The following is a 19,761-nucleotide window of genomic DNA, read 5'->3' on the forward strand; positions in this document are numbered from 1 at the left end:
AATTACATAGTTAAGTATACTTTATGTAGTATACATATTTAAGTTAACAGGTTTTTTTTTTGAGACCGGTACGTAATTGGGTTGATACTGAAATACCGATAAGCTTCTGGACAAACGATACGGTTATCGATACTCGTGTCGTTTTATCTCCGTATGCTTAAATGTTAATGGTGAATTAGAAGCTGCTGCTTGTCATTTCCCTTCAATTGACCCATTTGTGCCCAAATTATAGTTGCCGGTGGGCAAATGTTGCATTTACCCCTTCGAAGGAGATATTTTGTCATCTATCTCAAAATAACTGCTTTCAACAGATCAGTATTTATTCATTAACAAATTTATCATGCATAAAAGTTAAAGAATAATCATTGGAACCCCCCCCCCAAAAAAAGGCATCTATTGCATCTATGCGCATCTATTTTATAATCTCTTGAATAAAACAACAAATCCATTTGTCTTAAAACGGTTGAACATGGTGTGAAACAAAGTCCAGCTTTTAAGTTGCCCCAGCAGGGTATCAAAGAGTTAAAAATAAATAGAACTAAGAAAATATTACATCTATATAATAAAAACTTATATATGAAAGAAAATTATGCCTTTTACTATTTGGTTACCAACATTCAACAAAATATCATGTTTTTCTCAAAAGAAAGAAAAGTTTGAAAGTTGAGGGTGACTAAATGACACCATTTACATTTTTGGATGAAATTCACTTAAGCAGTGAAGGTACAATTAGTTTTATAAATTATCAAACATATGTGCATGCTATACTTGATGTAAATATTTAAAATATCACATTTAATGAAAAGGCACATATTGCTTGGGTCAAATGGAAAAGCCCTTGATATTGAAATTAATGATTTGTTTTAAACGTATGATTTAAATATATTATCATGTGTAGGCTACACCCATGATTATTTGTTTGTGCATTTACTTATTATGGAACATGCAGATATTTAAATTTTTAGGTGTGTTAGTTAAATGAAAACAAATAAAAATGAAGAAAATTTTACATCTATAATAAAATAGGGTATACCAGAAAGAAAATGTATATTTTTTTAGGCTGTTACGATCCCCTTAGTGTCTAGGGCAGTGGTTCCCAAACCGGTCCTGGAGCACCCCCAACACTGCACGTTTTCTTTGTCTCCCTAATTAAACACCTCTGATTCATTCACCTCATCAGCTCATTAACCCATGTGATAATGAGCTGATGAGTTGAATCAGAGGTGTTTAATTAGGGAGACAAAGAAAACGTGCAGTGTTGGTGGTGCTCCAGGACAGGTTTGGGAACCACTGGTCTAGGGGTCCGAAGGGGAAGTAACAAAAAGAAAAAAGATAAAGAGGCAACGAAAGGCGAGAATGCTCCAATCCTCTGTCCCAGAGAGAAGGACACCTGTTGATATATACACAAAAGTAAATTTTACTTACAATACAGAAAAGAACACAATATAAATGGGAACAGAGGCTAAGGGGAGGGCAAGGCCTAAAATAACAAACAAAAGTCCACTAACTAATTTATGAAACAGCTCTAACTCGCCTAAGAAAAAAAAAAAAGGTTACAGCCAACTTCCCTCACATCCCTTGCTATACAAAAACAGAGGCAACAGAATACAATAGAAAAAGAAAGAGGCATGCTCACCCTACAGCATCCCTCTTAGCACACAGACTAGAATCACTTGAGACAAAAGAGCCACAATACCTTTTGCTCAATCACAAGCAGGAAACATATCCATTAACAGTCCATGCAGAAATAAAATTTAGCCACTGCTAATCACAACTATAGTCTCTGCATGAAAAGCTGCCACAAGGTTCAATCTGGAGGAGGGGAGAAGTGTATCTTCAGGCAGAGTATAAACTGCCCTTATATCTTCTTGGTCTTCAGGCACGCTCACAAACGAGCTACAGGTGGTGATGATTTTCCCTGAGGAGTAGCAGAGCGAGAGAGAGAAAAGAGGGAGACAGAGCAAAAACACAAAAAGGGCATTCAACCACACCCACATCTGTCAACAACAAATTCAAGAACAATAATGGTATTTTAAAAAATAAATATATGTCCCTGTGGACGTAACAAGGCCCATAGTATTCAATGGCTGACTGTAGTAGGATTAGATTTCATATAATAAAATTATACTAAAGTTAATAAAACTATAAAACTATAACAAAAAACATGTCAAAGTGTTGTCTCACTGTGGCTGCCATCCCAGCTCGCGCAGTAATACATCCCAGCGTGTTCCTCCTTTTTTATATGGAGTTTTATTTTATATGAATCTCCCTCTTTTTCAGCGGAAAAGTCTGTTGCTTCACTGTAAAGTTAAGTTTTTTATACATTTTTTTACCTACCCTGCCTTTAAGGTAAGACCTCCGTTTATCTTTGGAACACAGTTTAAGATATGTTAGATTTAGTCCGAGAGCTCTTAGTCCCTCCATTGAAACTGTCTGAACGGTATACTGTACATGGTTTGAAAGGTAAGAAAAACATCATCAAAGTAGTCCATGTGACATCAGAGGGTAAGTTTGAATTTTTTGAAGCATCGAAAATAAATTTTGGTCCAAAAATTGCTAAAACTACTTCTTTATTCAGCATTGTCTTCTCTTCCGTGTCTGTTGTGAGAGAGTTCAAAACAAAGCAGTTTGTCATATCCGGTCCGCGAACGAATCATTCAATGTAACCGGATCTTTTTGAACCAGTTCACCAAATCGAACTGAATCGTTTTAAATGGTTCGCGTCTCCAATACGCATTAATCCACAAATGACTTAAGCTGTTAACTTTTTTAATGTGGCTGACACTCCCTCTGAGTTCAAACAAACCAATATCCCAGAGTTATTCATTTACTCAAAACAGTACACTGACTGAACTGCTGTGAAGAGAGAACTGAAGATGAACACCGAGCCAAGCCAGATAATGACCAAAAGATTGACTCGTTTCTTCAACCGGTTTATTGAATCGAACTTTCCGAGAGAAGTACTGGGTAACACTTTAGAATACTGTTTCTTACTTACTACATAACTAATAAGGAATTATTGAAGAACTAACAGGTGATTATTCATTAACACTTAACTCACTACTGTTAACTACTAAGAAAGATGTGTTAACTAATCAGTATGTAATATAATTGTATGATTGTGTTAAATAACAGTTAGCTAATCGGTAACTAATATATTCTGTCATACCTCCTGAAGAACTACTATTAATTATCTACTAGTTAAGGTTCAAGAAAAATAACTATGAAGTAACTACTAATGAACAGTTATACATAAATAATCACTATAATAATCAGGCTGTGTCCGACAAATCAAGTACTTGAGTAAAAGTACAGATACCCCAATAAAATATTACTCCAGTAAAAATAAAAAGTAGGACTATTCATTTTCAAAATTACTTGAGTAAAAGGACAAGTACGAATACAGTATACAAATATGCTGTATTAAGAAATGTTCTCATCTGAAATAAACAGATTTTAGTCAAAATGATGTAGTTTATTATTATTTACTAATAGGTTCACTTTAGAATTCTGTTTCAAGTTCTAAGTAAGTCCTGCAAAATTATCTGATAAATCTTTATTAATTACTAATGGGTTCCCTATGTTTTCACTTTAGAATACTGTTTCAGGTTCTAAGTAATTCCTACAGAATTATCTGATAATTATTTATTAATTACTAATGGGTTCTCAGCATTTTCACTTTAAAATAGGCCTAATGTTTCAGGTTCAAAATAAGTCCTGCAGAATTATTTGATATTAATTACTAATGGGTTCCCTATGTTTTCACTTTAGAATACTGTTTCAGATTCTAAGTAATTCTTCAGGAATTATCTGATAATTCTTTATTAATTACTAATGGGTTCCCAATATTTTCACTTTAGAATAGGCCTAATGTTTCAGGTTCGAAATAAGTCCTGCAGAATTATTTTATAATTCTTTATTAATTACAAATTGGATATCTCTATTATCACTTTTCCTCAGGCTTTGCCTTACATAAAGAAATTTAATTAATGATAATGTATATAAAATATAAAAACTAAGGTAAGTTGGAAGCTGATTTCTTACAAAACACACTCACAAAACAATTCACTACATAGGCAAAACCTCCATAAAATGCATTGCATTTATTAATATTGCACTTTCATACTACTACTACTATTGCTAATAACATTTATATGAAAGGGTTACAATTCAATGTAATTGTGTAAAACTGTTCATTAGTAGTTACTTCATAGTTATTTTTCTTGAACCCTAACTAATAGATAATTAATAGTAGTTCTTCAGGAGGTATGACAGAATACATTAGTTATTTATTAGCTAACTGTTACTTAATATAATCATACAATTATATTACATACTGATTAATTAACACATCTTCCTTAGTAGTTAACAGTAGTGAGTTAAGTGTTAATGAATAATCATCTGTTAGTTCTTCAATAATTTATTATGTTATGTAGTAAGTAAGAAACAGTATTCTAAAGTGTTACCCAGTACTTCTCTCGGAAAGTTCGATTCAATAAACCGGTTGAAGAAACGAGTCAATCTTTTGGTCATTATCTTGCTCGGCTCGGTGTTCATCTTCACAGCAGTTCAGTCAGTGTACTGTTTGAGTAAATGAATTACTCCGGGATATTGGTTTGTTTGAACTCAGAGGGAGTGTCAACCACATTAAAAAAAAGTTAACAGCTTAAGTCATTTGTGGAATAATGCTTATTGGAAACGCGAACCATTTAAAACGATTCAGTTTGATTTGGTGAACTGGTGCAAAAAGATCCGGTTACATTGAATGATTCATTCGCGAACCGGATATGACAAACTGCTTTGTTTTGAACTCTCTCTCACAACAGACAAGGAAGAGAAGACAATGCTGAATAAAGAAGTAGTTTTTGCTATTTTTGGACCAAAATGTATTTTCGATGCTTAAAAATATTCTAACTGACCCTCTGATATCACATGGACTACTTTGATAATGTTTTTCTTACCTTTCTGGACATGGACAATATACCGTTCACACAGCTTCAATGGAGGGACTAAGAGCTCTCGGACTAAATCTAAAATATCTTAAACTGTGTTCCCAAGATAAACGGAGGTCTCACTGGTTTGGAACGACATGAGGGTGAATTATTAATGACATAATTTTGCTATTTGGGTGAACTATCCCTTTAAATGTGGCCAACATTTGCTCAATGTGTGTGTGATATCCATGCCGCATGAGCTGTGTGTGTTTGCATACAATCAGTCATCACGGCAAGAGTGAAACGTTCAGAAGTGTGAATTCACAGTACAAAACTAAGCAACAACAGTAAGCCTAAATTGTTCCCAGCGTTACTCCTCGTAATTGCATTTTTACTGGTTATGGCAAGCCGTTTTAGCTTAAATTGTTCCCAGCGTTACTCCCAGTAATTGCATTTTTACTAGTAAGAATTTAATTAGAGAGCTTTATAATTCATTTCTTACTAGTAACAATTATGTTTAGAGAGCCCTGCAATGGCATTAGAGAGATCTCTAATTCAATTATTACTAGTAACAATAATTATTATAGAGCTGTCTAATTAATTTCTTACTACTCAAAATTCAGATTAGAGAGCTCTACAAATGAATTTTTACAAGTCATATGTCTCTATTGACTTCTTTTTACAGAGCTCTACAGAATAACAGAACAGGGGAGAAGTCGTGGCCTATTGGTTAGAGAGTTTGACTCCTGACTCTAAGGTTGTGGGTTTGAGTCTTGGGCCAGCAATAACACCAACTGAGGTACCCTTGAGCAAGGCACTGAACTCTCAGCTGTGTGTGTGTGTGTGTGTTTGTGCATGTGCACTTTGGGTGGGTTAAAGGCTGAGCATGAATTCTGCTGTTGGGCTTAAAAACTGTGGTGGAAATGGGCTTCCATAGACTTTACCGCATGGCTCTGTACACTTTCAGTTCTCTGCTCAATGCAACGATACCTTCAAAATGGCGCCTCGGTGACGTCACTTAATAAACGCACGTGACTGACAAAGACTGATAGTAAATAAATATTTTGCATTGAAATCTCAACCTCAGGAAATGACACCAGCAAACTGTATTCAGATGTCTAAGGCTGTGTACATTACTCAAAACTACTTTTTCAACTATAGATGAATGATGTTTGCTTACATTTAAATTGTCCTCCTCTCAGAGATCCCAGGTAGGTGCCATCTGAAATAAAGGCTTTTGAATAAACCAAAAGAGAGACAGAGAATGAAGTCCCATTAAGACTACTGTATCAATGCAGTTGCCAGCTTTACTCCCAGCAATCCCTAAGCAAATGACTTCACCGTGGACAGAATACAGCTTTATGACCTCAAACTGAGCAACACAAATCTGATTCATACTGCTGTTTACTTCTGTGCAGACTGGGACTCAAGCAACCAGTGAAAACATTCAAACACATACTGTACATTAATTCAAAGATGTTGTCATTAGACAGTGTTCATTAGATTTTACTGTTCTGAATATAGATGTGACATTTATTCAAAGCTGATTTTTCATGTATATAAACCCAATTTCCATCTCCACGTTGTTTACCTTCAACGTGCATCCTGAAGAGCAATGCAACAGGGATAATTTTTTCCCCTATATTTGTGATATTTGAACAGCTGCCTGTTTGACATGCAGATCTCCAACAGTGGATGGCGCTACTGATCTGCAAAATATACTTTTTTTTTCTCTATTCAAGTTTATAAATTACTTCTAATAAACTGAATTTTACTAAATTACTTATAAATTGATGAGAATCCCAAAGAGATATCATATAAGGGAGAAATTAATCTGTTTTTAAATACTTCATCCAAATTGCTGTACAAGTTGCATCACTTGGCAAGATCTTTGATATGCATCATAACTCCACCTCAGGAAATGACATCAACAAGGTGTCACTGAACAATTTTCAATGATTTTTGCAAAACAGTGTTAAGAAGTGTACAGGAAACTTTATGAACCATATATCGTCTCACATAATTAAATGAATGATGCTCATAAACTTGTGCACTGTTGTTCTCATTATGATCCACGGTAAGTAAACTTTTAAGGGGGGTATATAGATTAAAATAGGTTAATACATAAATAAAACAAAAAAGAATACTTATTAAAAAATAACAGATTTTCTATTTATTTTATTGTAGGTGTGGAAAGTTTGAATTTAGAACAAACTAAAAAGGTCTGGGTGAAGCAAATAGGTAAAAGTGTGTCCTTTGAATGTAAGGTAACAGGCTTGGGCACTGGTGGTTATGTCCACTGGTACCATAAAGAAAATGATGGAACATTTAAAAGAATAATGTACATAAGCGAATCCGGGACTGCTACAAGTGAAGCAACAGACGTTGCCGTTGATAAAAAAGGAAATTCATATGGCATAAAACTCTCTGTAAAAGATGACAAACAGGCTGGGATGTATTACTGCGCGAGCTGGGATGGCAGCCACAGTGAGACAACACTTTGACATGTTTTACAAAAACCAATAGAGACTGTTACTCCACAACAGGAGCGCTGCCAAAATTTAACTGTTATAAATCACATTTATTATTAACTCGTCTGAAAAGAACCACAAAGTGGTTTTGTGTAGCAAATATGTTTGCAGATATACTTTTTTTTTATTCTAGCTTCAAACATTCTTTTTTATCAACACTTGAATGTAAGTAAGTTTTATTTAAAAAAGAAAGAAGAATAAAGCAACATTTTGAGCAAAAATCAGAGAAAATCATATTTTTATCTGGATCATATTCAGATAGGCTATTTGGATGATCAAAGCAAAGATGCAGTAGATCGCTTCCGTCAACACCACCAAAGATTGCCCGGTCCTTTTTCCACTTCCTGGATCACATTTTACTCATTATGCAGTTTTCATTTAGGCCTATATGCTATTTATTGTTGATGACCGGATTGTTTTTCATATGCATACGCATATATGAGTTTGCTAATTTCTGCATTCCTCGCATATGTTTTTGATCGGCACATACTAGACTCATTCAGGAGATGCATAATAGCGCCCCCGAATGTATAACAGTGAGAATTCCTGTTTGGCTGGGAAAGAGTTAAGTAAGTACCCTCAACAAAAGTAAACTTCAAGTTTTCTTTAAGTGAACTTTACATCATACTTTAAGTATACTACTATGTCCCTATTTAGGTATTTATTTGTATATAATTTGTTATATGAATATCTGAACATGCCAAAGATCAAAAGAAAAGGGTATCTGCTTGTAAACAAAAACATTTTATTATAGCTTCATGCATTCTTTTTTTGTAAATGGTGTAAATGATTTGTTTTGCAAAACAGGAATCTGAATAAGGGTGTGCTCACACTTGTCATGTTTGGTTTGATTAAGCACAAGCACAACAATCAGTGTGTAATGGATCTCCACTTTGCATCTAAAATAAAGACATTATTCATGAAAGTTTTAATCTGTGATTTATTAAAATAAATATGTTTTAGTTTTAAGCAAACATTTTGAAATTGTGATTAGAAGAGAAAGAGGACACTACTACAAATCAGGGGTTAAGTTGTATTTACAACACTTTTGTATTCAACCCAAATATTCAGATGTGTGCAGCTCATTTTACGGAGGACGAGGACTGTTTCCTGTGAGAATAGCCCAATGCTGGTGTCTGTTTCTATAAAGTTATATGTTCAGTGGTAGAGCATTTCATTAGCAGTGCAAAATTTTGTGGGTTCAATTTACAGGGAACACACATAGTAGTAAAAAAATTGGTAAAAATATTTGGATAAAAGCGTCTGCTAAATGCATAAATGTAAAGTGGGTCATTTATAACTTTGCAAGGGTAGTCTGTTGCTTCTGATTCACAGTCTGCAAGTACAAAGTATGTTTATATATATGAAGAATTTGCCACTGATAAAGCAAACGTGAGTTTTAAGCAGTGTAGAGTAGCATTTGTAGTTTGTCATTTCTCCGATCACAATTGCAGACATGGTTTTAAGTTTATGCAGCGTGATATGCAACGCGTAAAAACACACTATAAGTCATTAGAATCAGTTGTTAGGTCCTTACTGGATGCAACAAATACCCCGTTTGTAATGGTTTATATATAGTTTATATTGATGGTTTATAAATGCCATCTCAGTATGGTAAAGTTTCCCAATACCAGTCCTCTTATCACGTACAACGCTTTTTCTATTCAACCATAAGTGCCCTGTTAAGTGGACTTCACTGGATATTCTGCCATGATTCCAGTTTGAAACGAGTGTATATGTTCCTCAGGAAGTAGGGAGCAATGAACAAGGTGCAGGGATCATATCAATTGGAATACAGTTCATGCACGTATCGCTCTTTTAACAAGCTGGTTATATGAATCAGGTGTGTTAACGAAGAGAGACATGCAAAATATTGCAGAGCAGGGGAACACGAGGACTGGGATTGGGAACCGCTGTGGTAAGAGGCGTAACATTTCCGTCATATGCTTGAGGCATTTAGCCAATCACAAAGCACTGGATAACTGGCCAATCAGCATACACCTCGTTTTTCGACCCATTTCAGAAAGGCTGCGCAGATGAGAAACGTAAGTGTACATTATGTGGAAAAGAATGTGTTTTTTTTTTACCTTAAACCACATAAACACATTGCGTTACACCAAATACACAAAATAGTTTGATTTTTAGCAACATCACTAGGACTTTGGTAATATGCAACCCAAAGCACAAAAAATACCAGAACATTATTATTATTTTTTTTTTTAAATGATCTCTGTAGCTATAGTTCTGGGGCAGTCAAGGACTGCCCATTGTCTCTGTTATAAAATAAATGAATATTTGAATAATATATATTTTTAATAATATTCTTATTTAACTGTATTTTTAATCAAATAAATGCAGCATTAGCGAGCATAAGAGACTCCTTCAGACATTAAAAAACTCTTCAGCTGAAGTGCATACATAATATTTAATAGCTTGTAGTCTAAAGTCTAGTGTTCATCTGTACCTTTGAGTGTCTTTAGTCTTATCCAGACTATCCATGCTGTTGGCAAATATTTCCAGAGATTTATTTTTAACTGCTTCCACTGCATTTACCCTGGCAAGAAGTTTCTCTTTGAAAGGAATGAAATTATTTCCTTACGAAATTAACTCCTCAAGCCAAAACTCAGGAACTCAAAGAAAACATATACCATTCTGCCATGCAATAAAATAATTATAAATAAATAAAACTGATCTGGAAAAGAGATATTCAAGGAGCATAAACAACACCTATTTCCTTGCTCATTTACGACCTCCTTCCTCCCTCTCCTCTCCCTGCCTCTGACTCTCACTCTTCTCCACCAAAAGCAAGAATATCCATATGCCATGTGTTACGATCCCCGGCATTTTTTTTGTGTCTTGTTGTATATGAGTTTGTGTGCAGGTATTGGCTGGACATCAAAGAATGTGATTGGTGGATCCTGACTATAAAAAGGGCCGCGCTACCAACACACGGGAGCTCACTCCGGCATTTGCTTCTGTGGCGTGAGGAGCTCTGGATTCCGTCTCTGTCAACAGATCGTCAAATCACCAACAGCTTTGGGGTTGTTGTTTGTAGTTCTTACTCTGTGAACTATTCTGTTTATTCTAAGATCACTCTGGGAGTGTAGGAGGGGTCTGCCATTTATTTTGCTCTAATTTTGTGATGTGTTTTTGTTTAGGGAGTTAGGGCAGTTCATTTGTACTTTTGTTTTCATTATCAGGTAAATTATATCTTACTTTTATTTTATTAGTAGTTTTGTTTGTTATTTTGGCCTTGGGCCTCTCTGAAGCTAATCCTCCATATCTTCATCTAACTTCTCTTTAATAAAATGCTTTAAAAGTGATATATGTGCTTTTGGAGATCTGTCGACTGAGGGTGGAATCCCGTTACCACTACTCTTCCGCCTCGCATCGTATTGAAATGGGCCGTAACACCATGTTATATCTTGAAAATGTTGTCTTTTCCACTTCATGTTTAGTATCATTTTAAAGGTCTCTGTGCAATTGGTAAATTGGTCTCAATTTCACAGTAGTCACTTTTATTATAAGAAAGATTAAGAACTTTTGTAGAATTGTGTTCTGCTGAGAAGAGGGTGACCCCTTTTAGGGGTCTTTGAGAATGTTTAACTCCAGCCAGGTTTGACCTTGATATGATGACGGGAACCTAAAAAACCAAAATGATTTTTATGTTTTTACAACTGATTTGAAGATTTCTTTGTTATCTGGTCTGAGTATTTCAGGGAAGTAACAAAACAATACTGGGCGATTCTGTAGTCAGATCAGCCCATAGTGTGGAGTGTATCTCATATGCTCCATATTATGTATGTTTCTGAAGTCAGGTATATTATTATTTATTCAAAAATGTAATTGTGTTGAACACATTGTCTCCACAGAGCACACTGTATAGTTATTTGTGCTATTACCTGCACACATTGGCAAGTTAAGTTTATTCTCTAAAACAACTGAGTGCTTTGCTATACATTTTAGATCATGTGTCTTAAATTAGGATAACTGTTACATGTGTGACTATGTTAAATTTGTTTGTCTCCTGCGTGGATCACTTGGTCGTTCCCCATATGACTACAGTGTCTGTGCAGGAGCAAGGTTGCCACGCGGTTACAATGTGATTCACAACTGCACTATCCGTTCTATGTTGGCTTCTAATTTGTTTAATTATGTAATTGGCATGATACAATTTTACCTGACTAATAATAAATTATTATATTTGATTTATCCTAAAATCTTCTGAAATCATTATGAAGGAGGCTTTTGTTACCGCAAATCTATGGCTAGGATAGGTCAAACTGGAGGCTTGAGAATGATAGGAGCAGTAGGCACGTCATCGGAGACCTTCTGATTTCTGTCTATTGCTGCTGTTAGCAAGTTGTATGGGAAAAGAACAAATAAACTACACTTTTGTCATAAGCAAGCAGTAGGCGGCAGGCAAAACATGTATTAATCTACATACATCCTCTGACTAACATCAGACTGGCAGGTTTGCGATTGTAAGATCCACTTGAAGCTAGCATGAGACTTAAAAGAGACATTAGGTCCCCAGTGAACGGATAATTGAAAGTATAATGAGTCCAGAATAATCAAATATCAAAATTGATACATAATCAACCTTTGTGATCAGTTTTTAAATAAAAACACTGTCTAAATTCAGTGATCACTTAAAACTGGAGTCAGATTGAACACGGAGCTAGAATAAATATACACTAATTTCTGATAAATTCAGAAGTGCAAGTAAAAGACCGTATACGCATTAAACCTTCGACCAGGCCACTGGATTCTGCTATTTGGGCTGGCGGGTGGATCCTTATATCTTGAACCTTTAATCAAGTTAACACATTTGTTAATTTTCCCATTGACCCAGGAACAGTCATTAAAGGTCAATCTTTGCACAGAGATATATAAGGCTTGTTGCAAATTTTTGATTGTTGTCAGCATATCATCGACATAACATCAAGCTCAAATCTTTACACATATTTCACATATTGTTCTTGAAATGATTGGTTTCTGAACAATCAACATTGTCATGAATGTTTAACAGAGGATTAGGTTTACCTGTTGGAAACTCTTGGCCTTATTGAAGAGATCAGCTTTCTTTTTCTGCTCATTGAGCAAATACTGCTGAAAGTCATGGTACTGTGATAAATTCCCCTCCACCATACCCTTACATTTACATTTACATTAAATCATTTAGCAGATGCTTTTATCCAAAGCGGCTTACAAATGAGAACAGTAGAAGCAATCAGACCAACACAACAACAGTATACAAGTGCCATGACAAGTCTCAGTTAGTCTAGCACAGAACACGTAGCCAGGGTTTTTTATTTATTTATTTATTTTTAAGAATATGATAGACAAGAAAAGAAAAGGTAAGTGCTAGTATTAGTTGGTTAAGTGCTGTCGAAAAAGATAAGTCTTTAGATGTTTTGGTAACACTTTAGAATACTGTTTCTTACTTACTACATAACTAATAAGGAATTATTGAAGAACTAACAGGTGATTATTCATTAACACTTAACTCACTACTGTTAACTACTAAGGAAGATGTGTTAATTAATCAGTATGTAATATAATTTTATGATTATGTTAAGTAACAGTTAGCTAATCAATAACTAATGTATTCTGTGATACCTCCTGAAAAACTATACTATTAATTATCTATTAGTTAGGGTTCACAATACACACCATTTTCTATGCACTTTACTGACCATTGCAACAGTGTAAATTATTTTCATATGTTCATAGTTCTGCCTGTAGTGTACATACTCTTTTACATAATCCATCTGTATAGTATGTTCATAGTACACCTATCTGTATATCATGCTGATAGTATTTAAAATCTGTAAATTATGTCCATAATACTTATATGTATGGTTATTGTACATATTGTAGACCTTGTATTTTCTGTACTTACTGCTTATTGCACTTCTGGTTAGATGCTAACTGCATTTCGTTGCCTTGTACCTTATATGTGCAGTGACAATAAAGTTGAATCTAATCTAATCTATTGAGTACTGAGGATTTTGAAGCTGCTCTTGGCAGTTGCAGGGCTTCAGTAACCACACCAGCAATGTCCTTCTGCAGAAACAGAACAATAACACATTATTCATGTTATATTGAGTATTTTGTAGACTCCGGCATGAACAACAAAATTTTTGTAGAAGTGAATGGGGGTTCGAACAAAGACTTACATCTCCTGTATTCCCCTATTTTTAATTAAACTCTTCCACAAACATAAATATTTAATTCAGATTGACTACCGCCAGGGGCATTAGAAGTTTCTTCTTCAGGTCAGATTATTTGAGAGTGTTCTGGGCCACTCCGCTCTCCTTTCCAGCCGTATCATTCAATTGGATGGCCTACTCACAGATTTAGAAATCATAGAGTGTAATTTAGATTAAAAACTGCTTTATTTGTTGTAAAAAAATATTTTGTAACTAGTCACAGTTGGAATACATATAGTCAAAACTGAATAATTGATTCAGTCAATTCATCTCAATGACAGATCTCCATAGAAGTCAATAGATATACTGATTTGGTGCTCAATAAACATTTTCAGTGTTGAAAACTAATGAAATGTCCATTAGAAGCATTTCTGAAGTATCATGTGACAGGTAATGGTAATGGCTGCAGAAAATTAAGCTTTTTGCCATCACATGAAAAGAATTACAGTTTATAACAGAAAACTGTTATTTTAAGTTGTTAAAATATTTCAAAATTGTAGTAATTTTACTGTATTTTTGATCAGTTATGAAGCTTTGGCGCGCATAAGAGACTACTTTCAAAAACATTAAAACCACCTATGCTAATTTTATATCTGTGAAATACTAAAGCAGAGTAGAAGCTGTAAAATCTGTCACATCTGAATCATGAACCATAAAACAAACTCAGATTAGCATGAAAGCCGGAAACTTAACATCATAACCTCCTTTATGACCTCCCCTCATTCCAGAATGAAGACAGAAGCTCTTCAGGCACTCTCTGCCATCATGAGTCTTCAAATGCAGTTATGTTTTTTGTTTCTCATTTACATTTTTTGTAAAGGTGAGTCTTCTCATTTTGAAGTTTTCAATATACCATCATTTTCAAGTTATACACATTAACTTGATATTAACATCAGCTATTATATCTTACCTAAAGAAACATATACTTTTAAATCTGTGTTTTTAAAGGTTTTAAAGATGTGTTGTTGTTTTTTTTTTTGTTTTTGTTTTTTTGCAGTGGATGGAAATGTGAAAATTCAACAGAAAACCGCATTGATCAAATCTGTGGACAAGACAGTTGTTATAGACTGTATTTTTCCATCAGACTGCAGTAGCTACATTCACTGGTATCAACTAAAAGAGAACCAGACCTTAAGAAGAATATTATATTCATCAATTTCAGATGGAGCCACAAATAATGATGCTGGTTTTGAATCATTTAAAGTTGATAAGAAACAGTCAAATTTGGCTCTGAAAATACCTGAACTGAAAGAAGAGCACTCAGCGGTGTATTACTGTGCCTGCTGGATCTCGGGTGGCACAGTAGTAATAAATATCAACACCCTGTACAAAAACTCAGCAGACTTCCTGCCTTAATCTGAAACCACAAGCCACAAGTTTTTATAATATAAAAACCATCTGCAAAACACTGAATCTATTAATTGCATACACTATAAATAGTATCTGCTGATCCTGAACACTTGGGAAAAGAAGGATGAGGTTTAAAATGAGCAAGGAATGAAATTTGGACTGTTGAAGGACAAATGTGCTGATGAATAATACGAAACTGTAAGCTGTAGCATTTAAGGAATTAAAAGAATTGAACTAGCTGCTCAGATAAGCAGACAAAAGGCCTTCACTTGAATTATTCGTTTAATTAATTGTTTATTTTATATATATATATATATATATATATATATATATATATATATATATATAATAAACAATTAATTAAACGAATAATTCAAGTGAAGAGTTCAGATGCAAAAGCCTCTAATGTTTTTTTTTTTTTTTAGTTTAGTTTAGTGGGTCCCCCTTAGCCGCGGGCCACTGTGTTTCCACTCTCAAGTCAAATCCCAGCAGGTTGAGTCTGTTGTAAATAAACGAATGCAGTCCCTACTGGCGACAGTGTGATATGGCACACGGTTATTGCTGGATCTGTTCACTACAAAAGTAACCTAAAAGTGTTTTAGCACCTCAGTGACCAAAATCAAGATTAATATTCATTTTTTTCGTTCTTAGCCAATATTAAAAATTCTGCAGGGATGTTCTACAACATGAAGCAACAGCAGATGCTCTTTTGCACAAGCTGCACCTTTTTGTTCAAGAACAAATGACTGTGGGAGACAAGAAAGTCTTTGGTCCGGGTACTCGACTTTATGTTACAGGTAAGAAAAAAATCATATAATTAAGGTCTTCTAGACAGATTTTAAGCATTGTCAACTTAATTTCACTCCAAATACTTGTATAATTCAGCTGGAGACAGAGAGAAGAAAAGTCCATATTCCATACTGCTTATATAGTGTGCTTGTTTGCGTAGAAAAGGAGAAAATATGTTAAATAGTTCACTCAAAATGAAAAGTCTGTCATCATTTTCTCATCCTCATATCATTCCAAACATGTATGACTTTCTTCTTTGGAACACATAAGAAGATATTTAGAAAAATTCTGTCTTGAACATACAATGAAAATAAAAAGGGATTCAGTATTGTGGAGCCCACTGACTTTCATTGTACAAACAAAAACAGTAGAAACATTCTTCAAAATATATTTTGCATTATATAGATGAATAAAGTCATATGAATTTTGAAAGGCATGAAGGTGACGGTGACATTATTTTTTTGTGTGTGAACTATCCCTTTAAAATAGTGTAGACCATCAGGAACAATAAATCAATTATATATAAGGTTAGAAGGTTTTGGGTTGTTCAGAAGTATTTGTAATAGACTTTATCTGAGTGGGCTACTGGATCAAAAGATTTGGACCTGGAACTCGGCTGATTGTAACTGGTAGGAAACAGTGTCAGAATTTCTTCAAATGCATAAAATATTATAATTTTTATGTAAAAACTTCTGCCAGTCGTCCTTTTTTGTTTGTTTGTTTGTTCACTGATGACTGAAGCTATGTTCAACGTGTTTCCCTTAGGTAAGACTGAGTCACCAAAAGTGTCTGGATACCTACCGTCAAAGAAATACAGTGACAAAGATGGCAATCAGACAATGTTATGCCACGCAAGAGACATGATTCCTGACTTGGTGAAATTCACATGGCAAAAAATGAGCAGAACAAAAGAGTGGGAGGATGTGAAGGAAAATGTTGTGGAACAGAGTTACAAAGTTAAAGAAAATAATCAAGTTAAAGTTAAAGCCGTGACAAGTATGATGATTATAGATAAAAACACGGCCGAAAACAACGACTACCAATGCATTGTTACCCATGAGGGAGTCAATGAGAAACCTCAAATTCTTTTAATGAAGAAAGGTAATTTGAAGAAACTTTGATTACAACTTTCATGGAAATAAATTTGAACACAACTGATACGGTTCTAGACACAGAGAGCTTTGATTATAAATAATTATTCCTTATAATAAACGAAAACCTCATTAAAACTATAATTAAAGCAAATAATTAATTAGAATTAAAACTACATTTTTATTTGAATGAAACATTACGATGTAAACAGGATGAAACTGTAAAATTGTATGACATTCAGAAATACATGTGTGTGGTGTCTGTGCATTAATTTTTTATTTATTTTTTTAGATGAAATTAAGCCGACAATGGTTTCTAAGAAGCAAGATTGTCCACCCACTGATGAGACCATAAAAAATCAAATATCAGGTGAATAAATAAAATAAATATATATATAAATATCTATATGAATTTGGATAAATATAGATACATTTGGATGGATTTTTTAAAAACTATTTTTGTATTTCAAAATCTTGTTTCCAAGCCAAATTTTTTATATTTAAAATATATATATATATATATATATATATATATTTGTCGGTATCAGTTAAAATCAGAGTGTGATCTTTTGTAAATTTTTCTTTTTATGCTTCTTAATTAATTTAACTTAATATTATGGTTATTATGAAGTCACCGAACTATTTTGATCGAACTGATCCTAATTTGTCTAAATACTTTTATTCACTCTGTAGCCTACTTTAGTGGACCAAAAATAAAAGAAAAAAACTTACATTGTCATAACATTCCTGCTGAAACATTTAATACACATATATTGTTAAAACATGATTAAAGCAGAAATGTTATGCATGGTATCTATATAAAGTAAGAATAAAGTTATTAACATAAATGTTTTTCATTAAAAGCATTTAACATGTTTTTTTTTTTTTTTTGTTGCATTATTACAGGAGATTCGGAACAAATACGCAGTCTGTACATGTTTGTCTATGCATATGGTGTCATGATCATGAAGAACGTAATGTATTTTTGTGTTGTGACAATCTTTCTATTAAAGAGAAAAGCTGCAAGAAAGAAAGATGAAAGCTCTTAGAGATTTAATGCTAAGATAAGATAAATATCAATTAAGCAAAGGTTTATTAGCAAGTTTCGCTGACTAAAGAATAGATACATATCTGCAGCTATATTATCTCTGCTTAACTGTACTGCTTTTACATTTGTAGTAGATTTTTTTTGCACAATTTATTTTTGCATATTTGAAATGTATCATTTAGATTATTAAAAATGTGTAATGTACCCAAATTAAAAAAATGTGTTTTGCATTCCCTTTGTATTTTTTTTTTTTTTTTTTTTGCGTTCTCAGAATAAAATCTGCTCCTAAAATAAATGAAATGTTATTCTTAGATGTGTAGTAAAAGGAATTCTCTATAAATGCACTTTTTCAACTATGAAAATATTAATCATGCTTGTGAGGTTATTTTAAAAATATAAATGAAATTATCATATAAAAAGTTGATTGCCTTTATGCATTTTATCCTAGACATTATCAATAAATCAAAATACCAATAAAATATACTATGTATCAGATACATATTTAATTAGGTGCCAATAATACAACATCATAAAAATAGTAAAATAATAATAATACTAAAATTACTACCTAAAACGGACAATTGTTCAGTAACACTTTACAAGACGTTTCATTAGTTAAAAGAAGTTAATAGTTTTAGTAAACATGAACTAAGCAAGAACAATTCTCCCACAGCATTTATTTGATCTTAGTTAATTTTAACATTTACTAATACATTATTAAAATCAAGTTTTATTTGTTAACATGAGTTAATTCACTGTAAATGAACGAACAATAAATAACTGTTTTTTCATGAACTAACAGTAACAAAGATGAATAAGTACTGTAACAAATGTATTGCTCATTGTTTGTTCATGTTAGTTAATACATTAACTAATGGAACCATATTGTAAAGTGTTTTCTTTTTAAAATGTACTACTTAAAAAAAAATGGAATAACATTTTACATCTTTATATGGGTTTCTACACTACAAAAGAGCATTTCTTGTATCTGTTCAATGCATTAACTACGTTTAAAGATCAAAACCCGTGCCATGAATGTGAAAACATCATGATGGTGATTGAAACTGCTGCGGTGGAAAATGTGGTGGGGTATGTACACACCACAGGCGAAGGCGCTTACTGGAATGAAAACAGGCAGCAGTTTAACCACAGTATGATGGGCTGATAATTTATTAGCGGCTGCAGAGCATTTGTCTTGTTAATCTAAGCTGTTATTTGTGGGCGAGAAGGTTGCACTATCCGTGAGAGCACAAACTGACTCTCAGCTGGGGTTTCCGCTCCCCTCTTCCGCTTTCAGGCTGTAGAAATGCATGCATAAAGACACTCACATTTAATAAAAGCAGTAACTGTTTTAATGCATAACGAAAGAAGAATACAATCTGCCATCATCCTGTATACTTGAGGCTTTGTGATAGGTACATGGAGATTCTCAAATTATTTAAAGAAAAACGAAGGTCCCAGACCTGCACAAGGCACATAAGCCCTTATTCAGTGAGCATGGCACAAGTAAACTCAACAGGAAGTAGATTTCTTTTACTTAAGATGATTTAGGAATGCTTCCCCCCCCCCCCCCCCCCCCCCCCAAAAAAAAAACATAAAAACATAACAAATCCATGCATGATTACATGTCATATATTTCTTCATTTAAGTGCGTTTCATGCAAAACTAGGCAAGTCCTTTATTGTACAAGTAATTCAAGCCTCTATCATCACTCTGTTCATTCCAAAAACTCAGACTGGTAGAACGCACATTAAAAAAAATAAAACCGATGGGAAAAACGTGGCAGTGCAGACCTGAGGTCCT

At 33.8% G+C, this 19,761-nt stretch overlaps 1 protein-coding gene across 5 annotated transcripts in view; it reads left to right on the top strand.

Annotated features, from left to right (window-relative positions):
* Positions 1–18,188, top strand: part of LOC132154845 (immunoglobulin lambda-1 light chain-like) — a 42,781-nt gene extending 24,593 nt beyond the window's left edge. For 2 of the 5 annotated variants that reach the window (XM_059563555.1, XM_059563557.1), the window contains exons 3-6: positions 16,398–16,448; positions 16,585–16,920; positions 17,203–17,280; positions 17,817–18,186. In XM_059563555.1, coding sequence (XP_059419538.1) covers positions 16,398–16,448; positions 16,585–16,920; positions 17,203–17,280; positions 17,817–17,959 — 608 coding nt within the window. In that variant the 3' untranslated portion in view covers positions 17,960–18,186. Of the gene's footprint in view, positions 1–14,103; positions 14,501–14,677; positions 14,983–15,785; positions 15,828–16,397; positions 16,449–16,584; positions 16,921–17,202; positions 17,281–17,816 lie in introns of those variants that run through there. The other 3 variants (XM_059563554.1, XM_059563556.1, XM_059563558.1) reach the window with 3 other exon arrangements.
* Positions 18,189–19,761: the final 1,573 nt, after the last annotated feature.

This window comes from Carassius carassius, chromosome 12 (assembly GCF_963082965.1).
Source record: "Carassius carassius chromosome 12, fCarCar2.1, whole genome shotgun sequence".
NCBI lineage: Eukaryota > Metazoa > Chordata > Actinopteri > Cypriniformes > Cyprinidae > Carassius > Carassius carassius.